Source organism: Mesoplodon mirus, assembly GCF_964341445.2.
Source record: "Mesoplodon mirus genome assembly, chromosome: 4".
Classification (NCBI taxonomy): domain Eukaryota; kingdom Metazoa; phylum Chordata; class Mammalia; order Artiodactyla; family Ziphiidae; genus Mesoplodon; species Mesoplodon mirus.
The window spans coordinates 62,101,999-62,116,148 of record NC_138979.1 but is presented as its reverse complement, the minus strand read 5'-3'; the positions used below and the strand labels follow the sequence as shown (position 1 = coordinate 62,116,148).

The 14,150-nt window shown below is 42.2% G+C and overlaps 2 protein-coding genes and 1 pseudogene across 5 annotated transcripts in view; 2 read left to right on the top strand and 1 right to left on the bottom strand.

Annotated features, from left to right (window-relative positions):
• TMEM202 (transmembrane protein 202) overlaps positions 1-12,128 on the bottom strand; it is a 33,460-nt gene extending 21,332 nt beyond the window's left edge. For 2 of the 3 annotated variants that reach the window (XR_014293809.1, XR_014293810.1), the window contains exons 1-2: positions 12,034-12,128; positions 9,816-9,886 (exon numbers count right to left, since the gene is read on the bottom strand). The gene's annotated coding sequence lies outside the window, so the exon portion shown is untranslated. Of the gene's footprint in view, positions 1-9,815; positions 9,887-11,727; positions 11,739-12,033 lie in introns of those variants that run through there. The other variant, XM_082618078.1, reaches the window with a different exon arrangement.
• Positions 1,953-2,790, top strand: LOC309802487 (NADH dehydrogenase (ubiquinone) complex I, assembly factor 6-like; annotated as a pseudogene). The gene is made up of 3 exons: positions 1,953-2,092; positions 2,199-2,627; positions 2,677-2,790. The product of its transcript is annotated as an NADH dehydrogenase (ubiquinone) complex I, assembly factor 6-like (transcript).
• A 98-nt stretch (positions 12,129-12,226) lies between the features above and the next one.
• HEXA (hexosaminidase subunit alpha) overlaps positions 12,227-14,150 on the top strand; it is a 38,287-nt gene continuing 36,363 nt past the window's right edge. Inside the window, exon 1 of the mRNA XM_082618072.1 lies at positions 12,227-12,689. Within this exon, the coding sequence (XP_082474198.1) occupies positions 12,326-12,689 (364 nt within the window). The 5' untranslated portion in view covers positions 12,227-12,325. The remainder of the gene's footprint in view (positions 12,690-14,150) is intronic.

Genomic DNA, 14,150 nt, shown 5'->3' with positions numbered 1-14,150 from the left:
GCCAAGGCCACTGCTGACACAGGGCCTGTAAAAATGCCAGTATCCCACCCCAGGGGGATACCAGCCAACATGCGGAAAGCTACCCCTCAAGATAATGCAGCAGAGTTGGGTTCTGTGTGGAAGTGAAGAGACTGGCCTTTCCCTGGCTCCACAGCAGCAAAACATACACACAGAGTACCTCAGAATCTCCTTCTTAAACAACTCTCTCAGCATTGGTCCTAACTCCTTTCCCCACAAGGGCTCAAAATCAATCCAAGATGCTGAACAGATGTCATCCTGTTCCACAGCATGAACGTTGATTCAAACAAATGCCTGGCTGGATTACCAACTCTTGTTTTCCTAAGTTTGGGCTGAATCAGAATGTCCCATCACACTTTCCTCCCAGTATACGCTCTCCCCACCCACCCCAACTTGTTGAAACCTATTCTTTATTTCAGCTGGTGGGAGCGACTAGCTAGGTTACGTACATGCTTTAGCAATATAGTCTTCCTTCTGCAAAAGTGTTACTTGACTCTCTGTCTCCTAGTACTTAGCCTACTGCCTGAAAAGAATAGTATTTAATGTTGAATGAATGAGTGAGCAACACATTTTTATATTAAATACAGAGGTTGATACAGAGAACAGAACATTTAGCACTGTCAGAGGGAAATTAGGGAAGGTTTACTGGAAAAGACAATGTCTTAGCTGGATTTTAAAGGAATTTGACAAATAAACAAGTGGAAGGGAATGTGAAACAAAGAGAATAGTATGTCTCAAGGCAGAAAGCCATGAACACCATGAAGTTCTCAGGGCACTAGAAGCAGGGTGGTTCTACTTGGTGCAAATCAAAGATGAGGGTTGAGGGTTGCATATAGAGGTAAGGGCTAGATCACAAAGAGTCTTTTATGCCATGCTATGCAATTATATTGTTAAGTTTTAATTGCTGGGATACTCTAGCCCTACTGGCATGATTATAAGAAAGACTTTTGCAGCTGCATCAAATTGACTTGTACAGCATATCTGTTAGATACACGTGTATGGCTACAGAGCTAACATAGGCTGTGAATAGACAGGCCTGTGTTTCCATCCTGGTTGAGCACTTACTTAGTTCCGACACTTACTGGCCAAGTTCCTTTGGGAAATTTCCTTAACCTCACTGAACTTCAGTTCCCTCATTTCTAAAACTGGGATAATAATCATTCCTGTCTCATAGAATTAATGTGAAGATGAAGTGAGATAACACACTTAACGCTCTTAGCACAGTGCCTTCATAACTGCACGATAAATATTATTATTGATGGATATTGATATTATTGATAAATATACTATAATGGTGAGCAATTAATATGTGCTTACTAAATACTATCTATTATTATTAAGTTTTAACTGTCTTTCCAAGATTGCTCGAGCATGGCCTTGGCACAGGCCACCATGAGACAGATGAAATACTTGTGTTAATGGAAAGGATGCATCACCCCTCACCCCTCTAGTAGCAGCAGTAAACAAGCACATTACCAAAGAGATGACACTGATGTAAGGAGGTCATTTTGTGAACAGTGTCTGATTTGGCAAATGATGCAACCCTCTAGCTATTAAAGGAATAGGTCAGGCACCATTCAACTCCCAGGCCTATTTCAACGCTACCAAAAAGGCAGATGTTCAGGCCAGCTTGGAACTTGCTAGGGCCTGGGATGCATATGACAAAACAAGCATTTATTCACATCTTATGGCTGTGTATATTGTGATTCACCTACCTTAAAAAGCAATTTGGGGTCCCCAGTCTGTGCCACCACCTCCGCTTCCAGGCCGGTGGTGCCCCAGGGGAAGCATGGCCATGGACAGTGGACCGAGTGCTTTGAGCACAGAATGATACTATGTGGAGCTGCTGCAGAAACAATATCATGATGGCTATTTATGTTCCCTGCTGCTCCCTGCAGAATCCCAAAGCTCTGCTCTTGCATTGAGGGCCTTCGATGTGTAACTGGCTCAGGCTGATTAAAGACTCGGCCTCTGAGAAAACAATTGGACTGATGTGAATGCAGTTTTGAAAAAAAACTGTGGACTATATATACTGTGATAATCCACCCCATCAGCCTGTGGCTATTGAACTACGGCAGGTCTGCACACCAGCAGAGCAGGCCCTGTTTCTGGGCCCCAGATTGACTTCACAGAGCCCCAGTAAGATGGAAAGCCAGGGCCCCACATGAGGGACTGAGAAGAAAAAGTGGATGGGGAGCTGCTGTCAAAAGACATAATCTGACCAAAATATGGCTTCTAAAAATCATTGATGAAGGAGAAAAAAGCTTGGATGACACAGCGTATCATAATACACAGAAACTGTACAGTTATGCAGAAAATACACAGAGCTCTCTTCCTTATTTAAGATTAGAAGTACTGGGTATAAAGGATCTTGGTGCAGATCATGCCACAAGTCACACTGGAAAAGCATAAGGAATTGTCATATATGTAAGAGCAATGTCCTATCATAGTGGCCGAAGAACGGTGTTCCTTCCCTCAGATATTTGTGTGTTTGACAAATACAGCACATGGTGTTTCACAAGAGGGTTTTCTACAGAAGAACCAATGATAAAAATGTGAGAGACATGATATACATCATTACTAGCCAGGCATATTTGTACTTAAAGCATGCTAGGTCCTTCCACAAAGTGAAAGTGAAAACTTCCTGCCTTTCTTCAGGATGCTTTGGAGGACTATTTAAAGAAAATTCAATAGGTGGATTTTGATATATTCTACCCATCTTGATAGCAGAAAAATACATTACTTCCATTATCTTTGTATACTCAGTCATAGAGAAAAAGATATTAAAATAATTTTATGGTACTGAAAAAAAAAGCAATTTTGGTTAGAAAAAACGTAACATCTTTGTGATCTTGAAGTAGACCAAGATTTTTTCTTTTTTTAAACAGGACACAAAGGACTTCCCTGGCGGTCCAGTGGTAAAGAATCCACCTTCCAATGCAGGGGACGCGGGTTACATCCCTGGTCAGGGAACTAAGATCCCCCATGCTGCGGGGCAACTAAGCCTGCGCGCCACAACTACTGAGCCCCGATGCCTCAATGAGAGAGCCCACGTGCCACAAACTACAGAGCCCACGTGCTCTGGAGCCTGCACACCACAACCAGAGAGAGAAAATCCGCATGCCACAACTAGAGAGAAGCCCATGCACTGCAACGAAGAGTCCACATGCCGCAACTAAGGCCCAACACAGCCAAGAAAGGAAGGAAGGAAGGAAGGAAGGAAGGCTAGCTATCAAAGCCTTATTTAAACAGGACATGAAAAAGCATTAACCAAAAAGGAAAATTTTGATAAATTGAATTATGCTGAAATTAAGAACTTCTGTTCACAGGAAGATACCACTGAGAGAGTAAAAAGACAATCCACAGAGTGGGGTAAGATATTGCAACGTTTATATCTAACAAAGGGCTTGTAGCAAGAATATATTAAGAACTCTTACAAATCAATAGGAAAGAAAACAACCTACTAGGAAAATGAGCAAAGTTCTTAATTAATGCTTTGCGAGACATCAAAATGGGCAAAAAACATATAAAAAGGTGCTCAATTTCATTAGTCATCAGGGAAATGCAAATTAAAACCACAATGCAATATCACTACACTTCCATCAGAATGGCTCTAATGAAAAAATATTGGCAAGTATGTGGAGCAACTGGAACTCTCATACGCTCCTTTTGGTAGTGTAAATTGGTAGAATCACATTGAAAAACTACTTGGCAGTATCTGCTGGAGCTGAATAAACACATGCCCTTTTCAATGTACGTAGGTATGCAAAAGGAAAGTGTCCTTATGTCCACCAAAAGACATGTATAATGCTCCCAGCAACACTTTTTATAATAGCCCCAAACTGGGAACTACCCAGTTGCCCAGCAGCAGAAGAATGGAAAATTGTGGTACATTCATACAAGGAAATACTATACAGCAATATGAGTAATCTACAAGCACATGAAATATGGATAAATCTCATAAACATAATGCTGAGCAAAAGAAGCCAGACACAAAAGAGTACATATGTATGATTCCACTCAAATGAAGGGCAAAACTGGCAAATCAGTGTTGTCAGAAGTCAGAAATACCCTTGGGAGGAAAATGACTAAGGACTAGGAAGGGACTTTTGGGGTGCTGGAGATGTTCTATTTCTTGATTTGGGCACTGATTACCAGAGTTCTATATTTATGCTATACTTTAATAAGGAGTTAAAAAAATTAGATACATATATCAAGAATCTTTTTTTAAATCAAGAATCTTAAAAATGTATCTTTTGTCTTGGTAATTTCACCTCTAGGAATCTATAAAATCAATATTTTATTGTTATAGCTTATTTATATAACCTTATCTACTAGGAACTGTGCTAGGTGCTTTACATACATTAACTCACTTGTTTGTTTTTTTTAATAAATAAATAAATTTATTTATTTATTTTTTGGTTGCGTTGGATCTTCATTGCGTCTTCGTTGCTGCACACAGGCTCTCTCTAGTTGCGGTGAGCAGGGGCCACTCTTCGTTGCCGTGTGTGGGCTTCTCATTGTGGTGGCTTCTCTTGCTGCGCAGCACGGTCTCTAGTCGTAGTTGTGGCTCGCGGGCTCTAGAGTGTAGGCCCAGTAGTTGTGGCGCACAGGCTTATTTGCTCCGCAGCATGTGGGATCTTCCCGGACCAGGGCTCAAAACCATGTCCCCTGCATTGGCAGGCGGATTCTTAACCACTGCGCCACCAGGGAAGCCCAGCCCACTTGCTTTTGTGAATCAAAAATTTCCATTTTATTTCTTAATTTATTATTGCTAACATAAAAATACGCTATCTTTTTCTATGTATTTATCTTTTGTCAGGACACTTGACTGAATTATTTTCATTCTAATAGTTTCTTTGGATAATTCTCTTGAATTTTCTAAGTAAACATCATATCATCTGAAAATAATGATAATCCTGTCTTTTCCTTTAGAAAATGTGTCTTATTGCACTGATTGGACAGTTTTATTAAGGATAGTGGGCATGCTTATCTTACTCTTGACTTTAGTGGAATGAACTCTATTGCTTTTCGTTTCATATGTACATTCATTTTCATGTTAAAAAAGTTTCATTCTATTTCTATTTCATCAAGATTTCTAATTTAGAATAGCTGTATCAAATTCCATCTGAACCTCTAGAATATGGTCTTTCTTTTTTAACCTATTTAACATAAACATTGCCTTAATACATTTCATATTGTTTAACTAGTTTTACATTCCTGTAATAAAGTATGTTTGGACAGGATATATTATTCTTCTGATATACTTCTAGGAGTATTTGTTTTTATAGTTGGCCCAAGAATTATTTAGAATTTTAATAGTATATCTACATGTTTAGATTTTTTTCTCCCCCTTAATTTTGATATATTATGGTCAAAGAACATGTCCTATAAGAATTCAAAAAAGTAATGTTTACCTTTTTGCCAGTTTTTCTAAATGTCCTGTGGACATTTAATAACAACGTATGAGACACAAAATTTTAAATGTATTTGTGAGGGATATAAGATTCTAAACCTATTATAATTAAGTTATTAATGATATCATTCAAGATGTTCCTATTCTTATTTTTCTGCACTTGATAAAATATTCTCAGAGAAATGTTAAATGTCTCACTATGATTATAATTTTTTCTTTTCCCTTATATTTCTTCTGGTTTTTGCTTTATATATATTTGTTAGGTGTCTAATGGTTTGTGATTTCTATCTTCTTTGTGAATTGTACCTTTTATCATTAAAAATATTCTTCTTTGCTCCATTTAACTTCTGTGTGTCTTGGGTTTTTTCACATGTTAATAAATGCCTTCCTTGCTCTCTTTTTTGTTTGCATTTTTCTGGTACATCTCTGACCATTCTTTTAGTGTCATCATTTTTGTTTCATTTAAAATGTCTCTTATCAACAACATTTAGACTGTTCTTTGCTCAATTTGAGAGTCTTCATCCTTTAATGGGGGGATCTAACCTATTTACACATAGGGTGATAGTTTAGATAGATTGGGCTTATTCCTACCCTCTTATTCTTTGTATTTTTGGTTAATTATATATTTATGTTACTTCCTGCTGTCCCTCTTATTTTTCCAGAATGATCCAGCTTTTTTTTCTGTAATGATGTGGAAGTCATGTATCCTGTTTCTATCTTGCTAGAGCTTATCTGTCAACTTTATTAGATACATCTTCTAAAAAATTAATTTCAAGGCATCAACAATAGCAATAAAAAGATAAATACTAGTGTTGGAAGAGAGTAATGAAATGGGCATTTTTACACATTTTTGGTGGGAATGTAAAATCTTATCCCATGTTTCCAGGTGTTTATAGTGAGGGGGTGGGGAAAGTAGCCCTGATTACGTGGCTCAAACCAGGGAGGGCCTGGGGCTATCTCAGTCTCATCCAAGCTACCAAACTGACGGATGAAATTTCTAAATGAAAAGCCAAGTATTCTTGGTGAGAAAGGATGAAAACAGATGTTGGCATGGCAACCAGTACCCTCTACAATGGTCACTGTAGCATTGTTTACAACTGAGAAAACTTGGAAGCAACCTAAATGTGCATCATAGGGAATTGGTTAAATTATGGAACATGTGCACTATTCTTCTGTTCTTCTGGGGAGATCGAGAGAATCTTGATTTGGGAATTCCCTGGTGGTCCATTGGTTAGGATTCAGCTCTCTCACTGCCAGGGCCCCAGGTTCCCGGGTTTGATCAGTGGTCAGGGAACTAAGAACCCGTATGCCTCACAGCGTGGCCAAAATTAATAGAATCTTGATTTGCACAGAGCTTTGGAAGATAGTGGGGTCTCCAGAGGCATAGATAGGAGAATAAGAAGACCCAGGGGCTAGAAAGTCATGGAAAATTTTGGGTCTTGTGCAATGAATGTCAAGTCATGAGGGAACAGATATTATAAGGAAGTTCAAGTAACTGACAAGCAAAGAGGAAAACTGACCAGAGGAGCAGATATTCAGAGTGGAACAGAAAAGTCATAAGAGTAGTCAGGCCCTTGATTTCTGCTCTTTCTGAAGTCTGATTTTCTGCTTTTTTGGGTTGTTACGTGTATCACTTCAGTAGACCTCCTTTTCCCTGAAATAACATGAGTCCCTATTCCTTGCAAGCAAAAGGCATGTCATGGAGATAAAATCAACGTACTGTGACAGTGTGAGGGCTTCTTATGACAGACCTGTATTTAAAGATAAGAGGCAAGTCAAATTATCTGGTAAGCCCTTTATCCTAATCTACATCTCTGAGCTCAGCCTACTCTACTAGCTGCCATCCCTCCTCTGTGCTCCTTTTGTCCCTCACAAACTTCTCTCTCACCAAAGTCCTCTTTCCCCCTAATTTTTAGCCTTCCTTCCTTTTTCCCTTGACTATTTCATATGATCTCAACTGTCATCTTTGAGCAGATGATCCCCAGAGCTCTCTTTTGAGCTCCCAGCCTGTATTTCCTTGGCCCTGCTGGACATTCCAACTCGCTGTCCTTCCGTCTCCTCCAAAGCAGCATGTCTCAGAGCTCATTATCTTTTTTTCCGAAACTGGCTCTTCCTTTTGTATTCAGTTAATGGCACCATGATTCCCTCGGGAAACCAGACTGGTACATCTATTTCTCTCCTCTTTCCCTTGTCCCCATCCCTACTTCACCCAGTTAGTTGCTGAGTTCTGTCATTTTATATCTGAAACATTACTGCATTTGACCCATATCCCTCTTTCCCACTGTATCTCCTTTTGCTCAGATCTGTTTTGTTTTTTAAAATTTTTTGGCCATGCTGTGTGGCATGCAGGATCTTAGTTCCCTGACCAGGGATTGACCTGAGCCCCCTGCATTGGAAGCACGGAGTCTTAACCACTGGACCACCAGGGAAGTCCAATCAGATCTACTGAAAGTTCCCTCAGGGCTTTAATTTTTCTAATTTTCTGACCATAGAAAACCACCTGTGTAAATATCCAGGCAATTTTTTTTTTTTTTTTTGCTGTACGCGGGCCTCTCACTGCTGTGGCCTCTCCCGTTGCGGAGCACAGGCTCCGGACACACAGGCTCCGTGGCCATGGCTCGCGGGCCCAGCCGCTCCGCGGCATGTGGGATCTTCCGGGATCGGGGCACGAACCCGTGTCCCCTGCATCGGCAGGCGGACTCTCAACCACTGCGCCACCAGGGAAGCCCCTCCAGGCAATTTTTTTTAAGCCTATGTGTAGGCTAGGATTGGATAGATATAGGACAAGGCCAGTTATTGCAAGAAATGTATGTCTAGAGTTAGGGAAAGTTGTTAAGAATTAGTTAGGGAGGGACTTCCCTGGTGGCGCAGTGGTTAAGACTCCACGCTCTCAAAGTAGGGGGTCTGGATTCGATCCCTAGTCAGGGAACTAGATCCCACATGCATGCCGCAACTAAGAGTTCGCATGCCACAACTAAGGAGTCCACAAGCTGCAACTAAGGAGCCCACCTGCTGCAACTAAGGAGCCAGCGAGCTGCAACTAAGGAGCCTGCAAGCCACAAGTAAGGAGGCTGCCTGCTGCAACAAAGACCCAGCGCAACCAAAAAAAAAAAAAGAATTAGGGAGTAAGCCTGAAAAGATAACTAGAATAGTTATATGACTAAATAGGAGAGAAGAGGGGATAAGGCTCAAAAAAAAAAGACAAACTGGACACAGAAATATTTTTAGTATCCCCAAGGAATGCTGTACATGTTTAGTAGTGGTACATTGGGTAGCATTCTGTAATTCTGGAAACAGCATGGGAGGAGCTGGAGGTAACAGGGTACAGCAGAGGTAGGGATGGCTCCATGTGAATTGGGATGGGTCTAAAGAGAGTCAGGGACCATAGATAATTTGGGCCATCTCCACTTCTGTAAACTTTGACAAATTGAACAAAGCTCAAGTCTCACTGGTCTGGCTAGCCGATGTGGAAGAGGAAAAATGAAGCCATTGATCTCAGGTGAATTGGGGCCTGCATTTCTTGAGCCCCATAGCATGTGAGAATGGTCAGGTTGTTTTAGAGAGCTCTGAGCCAACAGGCTCAGCCTCAGCTTCAACCTAAGCCTCAGCCCCAATCTACCTGCACATGGCTTTCCCCATTTGATTCCTCCTATATATGTTAACGGATTAATCTTAGCAAATTTCAGCTCTGGTCTTGTCACTCTGCAGCTAAAGAAATTTCTCTAGCTTCCCATAGACTCAAGAGTAAAAGCCCAATACAATCTTCAGCCTAGCTTTCAAGGAAGTATGATAGGTGTAAAAGCAACAGATTTTGGCATAGAAGACCTGGGTCCAAATACTGGTTCTGACAACTATCTATGGGGCCTTGGTCAAGTTATTTTAATTGTCAGAGCCTGCTTCCTCATCTGTAAAATGTAGATGATACACAATTTCACACAGTTGTTGTGAGAGATAAAGAAGATAACATATATCTAGTACACAGTACCTTGATCAATAATTTCCTCCTTTCCTTACTTCATTATCCAGCTTCAACTTACTTTTTCTAAAATTATTTTTATCCGTATTTCTCTTTATGCACTATTGGTTCTAGTAAAACAGAATTGCTCACATCCCTGGTATCACACCAGATTCTTCAGAGATCTCTGCCTAGGTTCATTTGCCATTTCATTCTATTCATTCAAAAATATCCATTAAATGACTATGATGTGCCAGGTGCTGTTCCAGAACCTGGGGATCTTAAAGTGAACAACTTAGATGGAGTTTTCTTTCTAGACTGCAGTCCTTCTCCATGGATTGCTCTTTCCCCTACACAATGAAATTCTTTCAAAATTTAATACAAATGCTTCCTCATTCATTCAACAAATACTTGCTGAACACTTACTATGTGCAGATTCTTGGCTCAGGCAGTAAGGATACAACTGTGGAAAAGATACCACTCATTCAGCATGTCGCCTGTGGAGAACATGGACAAGTAAAGAGGCTGCAATGAGGGTGCCATAAAGAAACATCCTAGAGGAGATGTCTAAGTGCTTCCCAAAGTTTCTCACATCAGAGCACACACAGGTGATTGTTCTTGGCTGGAGATGACTGACCAGGATGTCTAGCTACCCCAGGCTCTGCCTGGCCACCCCAAGGATTGAGGGGAGGGGGTGGTCACTGTCTCAGCACACTGGTACTCCATTCACAACATACTTGTTGGTCTGGTCTAGGCTAAGACCTGAAGGATAAGTAGATGCTAAATAGGAAAAGAGATATTCTGGGCCTTTCACTTATTTAACAAGTCTTTATTAAGAATCTACTATGTGCCAGACACTGTGCCCAGGGCTAGGAATACAACAGTGAACACAGAACCTGCCCTTAAGGAACTTTTACTTAAGGGATACAGACAAATGGACAGGCAATTACAATATTGAGGTAAGTGCTCTGTTGGAGATAAGCTCAGAGGGCTATGAGATCTTACCCAGGTGTGAGAAGTCAGAGATTTACAGGGTGGTAAAATATAACTTTAGACCTTCAAGTAAGTGGTGGGAGTGGGAGGTGGGAAAGGCATTCCAAGGAGAAGAGAATATGGTAGAAGTGAGATAATCACGGCACATTTTTGCCTTGCTATCCCCCAAAACCCTATGCTCAATATGCTATCTTCTTCCACACCTCTATGCTCTGCCCATGCTCCCCTTCCCTGCCAACTCATGTTCTGGAAGCCAGCTCAAACCACTTCCTCTTTGAAAGACTTCCCCAGGCAAAATTAGTCATTCGCTCCTCTCTCCTTCTACACTGATGACACTACTTTATGAACCAAAATTCTGGACACATTGTCTGACAGTGAATTCTTTTTCTGATATGTAATTTTATTAGATGCTATAGATATGGAAATTAAATCATGTTTTATTCATTTAACAAGTTGTCTTTAGTAAACAGAAAAACAGAGAAAACAACCAGATATTATATACTAGATATTATCTGTGTCATTATTTTTGTTATTCATCTACTGTCAAAATTGATGGCAATGTTGTGTATATACAAATCTAAAGAGTTTGTAATGTTAAATAACAATTTTAATTTTTGCTACTATTTCTATGCTGGGCTCTGAAAATTTACTTGTATTATGCTGATTTTTTTTAACTTTTAATGGTCATTCATTACTTTTCTGATTGTCTGATATACTGTCAGATAGAGGATAACTGGAATAATAGGTTTGGAATATTCTCTCGACAATAATCTCTAAGTATTTTCATTAATAATTTTTACAGTCTCCTTATTGGGGTCCAGTTCCTTCATTTTGTGACTCTTCTATGTAAATTACTTCTCTCTCCTGGTACTGTGCTCTGATAATATAGTGGCGAGCAAGGAAGACAGGGTCCCTGACTCGGTAAGTAACTGTGTTCTCACTGATCAGCCCTCAAGCCTCTCGTGTATTAACCCCTCTGCTTCTGAGCAGATCCACTATTTCCTGGATCTACAGCTCTCTTCCTTTCCCACTGCTATAGTTCAAGGTCTTATCTTCCACCTCCAATTAAAAAAAAAAAAAAAAAAGCTCTCCCTAACTGGTTTCTTATCCATCCGACTATTCAACATGAGATTTCTAAAATGCAAATCTTTGGGCTGATTTTCAATTGCCCACAAAATGAAGTCCTGACTCTCGGACTTCCTATGTAAACCCCTGCGGAACTTCTCTCTGGGTATAAGACCTATCTTACCTCTGGGTATAAGACCTATCTTATCTCTGGGTATTCTCCAGCTTGCACCCAAAGTTCAAGCAATGTCTTACTGCTTGCAGTAAGTACCGGACCTACCTGTTCGCGGAGTTTTGTCTGCGAGGAGAGGAATTGGGGGCGGTTACTAGGAGATTATCAACCATTAAAGGAAGAGCCTACACCAGAGGCTGGAAATGGGACGCCTCAAGCTTGTTGTGAAAGTACACATTTTTTCCCCAGTCGTAAGTAGATCCTATTTTTGTGATCTTATGATGCCCTCTCTAGCTGAGCCATTCTTACTACCTAATTCCAGCCCCTTTCTGACCCACAGCAACAAAAGGAGCTGTGCTTTTAAGCCTCCATTTTTTTGTTTCTTAAGTTCCCTGGGCCTGTGACGTCCTTTACCTCCCAGCAGGCCTAGCGATCTCTTATTCCGTGTTCACGATTCGGGAAACTTTCCTTTCTCGCTCGCCCACTCGGCCTCCCCACGTGGGGCTTCTACCCTCTGGTGCGCTTATAGTTCTGTGACCGCAGGACTGGCACCTGCGGTGGTGCATTTAGCTACTGCTCCACCAGGCCCGTGAACCGCCTGCACCTGAACCATCGCGGATGCCCCGCACCATCCACTGCACGCCACAGGAGCTCCGGGCTCACGCCGGGACTGGAGGGACGGGGAATCGGTTCTTCGGCGTCGCTGATGAAGAGCTGCCTCCGGTCACGTGACGCGCCTGTTGTCACGCGGGGGGAGGCTCACCTGACCAGGGTGTCACGTGGCCCGGCCCGCTGGGAGAGAGGAGACCGGTGGGCCATGGCGGGCTCCAAGCTTTGGTTTTCGCTACTGCTGGCGGCAGCGTTCGCTGGGCGGGCGACGGCTCTGTGGCCATGGCCCCAGTACATCCAAACCTCCGAGCGGCGCTACACCGTCTTCCCGCACAGCTTCCAGTTCCAGTACCACGTCAGTTCGGCCGCGCAGGTAGGCTGCTCCGTCCTCGACGAGGCCTTCCAACGCTACCATCACCTGCTCTTCGGTTCCGTGTCCTTCCACTTTCCCCAACCCACGGGTGAGTTGGACCTGCCCCGTCTCGTTCCCGGGCTCCGAGAGGGCCTTCCTTAGGACAACTCCCCCAAACCTCCTGAAACGCCCTTCCTTTGGCTTTTGACCAACCCTCTAGTCTATCCCAGTCCTCTAGCCTCCACTTCCACCTGCCCTTTTTCTCCAGCTGTCCTGTCAGCCTCCCCAAGGATTAGTCCCCCACCTCCATTCACTTCTTCACTGAGCTGACTTCTGCGGCCAGGGCTTATCCGGAATCCTGCCCTCGGGCTGTGTATTTCACCAAAATTGTCTGCTTTAGGACTACAGTTCATTCAGGATAGCAAATTACTGAAAATACGGTGCCAGTAGACATCTGACCGTGTTCAAGTGTCCAGGGTCCTAGTGAGGCTGTGACCAGGGCTGGGGAGAGGAGACCAGAGCTGACACTCAAAATTGGTTAAGACAAGAGAGAGAAGCAAAATTACATAAAAGTATCTGACACATAACATACTAGGTAAATGTTTAAACTGTGAGAAAAATCATAGAACACTTGGATAAGGAAATGTGTTTTGAGCAGCCACTTAAAGTGAGGTGGTGGATGTACAGAAATTGGCCAGGACGGAAAGGATGGTATTCAAGGAAGGAAGGCAGGCTTAGGCAGAAGCACAAAGGGTTATGATTGAGCTCAAAGTTCTTGGCTGGTGTGTGTAATGAGGGTAGGGGGGCTGGGGAGGGGTGAGGTTGGGGCGAGTGTGAGATTGAAATGAAGAGTCGGGAGTGCTTTGGATATGGGTTTCATCTGAAATAGCAGGGGCTGGCAGTTTTCTTTAAGGCAGCTGCTGAAAATTGTGTTTGAGGATGATTATTTCACAGCAAATAGAAGAGTAGAGTCATGAATAGAGTCAGCAATGCAAAGAAATAAAATTCTAGCTTATGGGCTTAAAACTTAGAATTTTCTTGAAACTCTCCTGGAATCTAATTCTCTGGTTATGAGGTATAGGTGTTTATGGAGGGAAGCCATATTTATGGTTGAGCCATATGGTAGTGTCATTTTTTTCTGGCATTTCAAGTATGCTTAAATTACTTTCAAAAGTTGTCATATGAGGGACTTCCCTGGTGGTGCAGTGGTTAAGAATCCACCTGCCAATGCAGGGGATATGGGTTTGAGCCCTGGTCCAGGAAGATCCCACATGCCGCGGAGCAACTAAGCCCGTGCGCCACAACTACTGAGCCTGTGCTCCAGAGCCCACGAGCCACAACTACTGAGCCTGCGTGCCACAACTGCTGAAGCCTGCGTGCCTAGAGCCTGTGCTCTGCAACAAGAGAATCCACCGCAATGAGAAGCCTGCGCATCACAAGGAAGATTAGCCTATGCTCACCACAACTAGAGAAAGGCCGCACGCAGCAATGAAGACCCAATGCAGCTAAGAAATATAATTAATTAATTAATTAATTAATTTTTAAAAAGATGTTTAAAAAATGTTGTCAT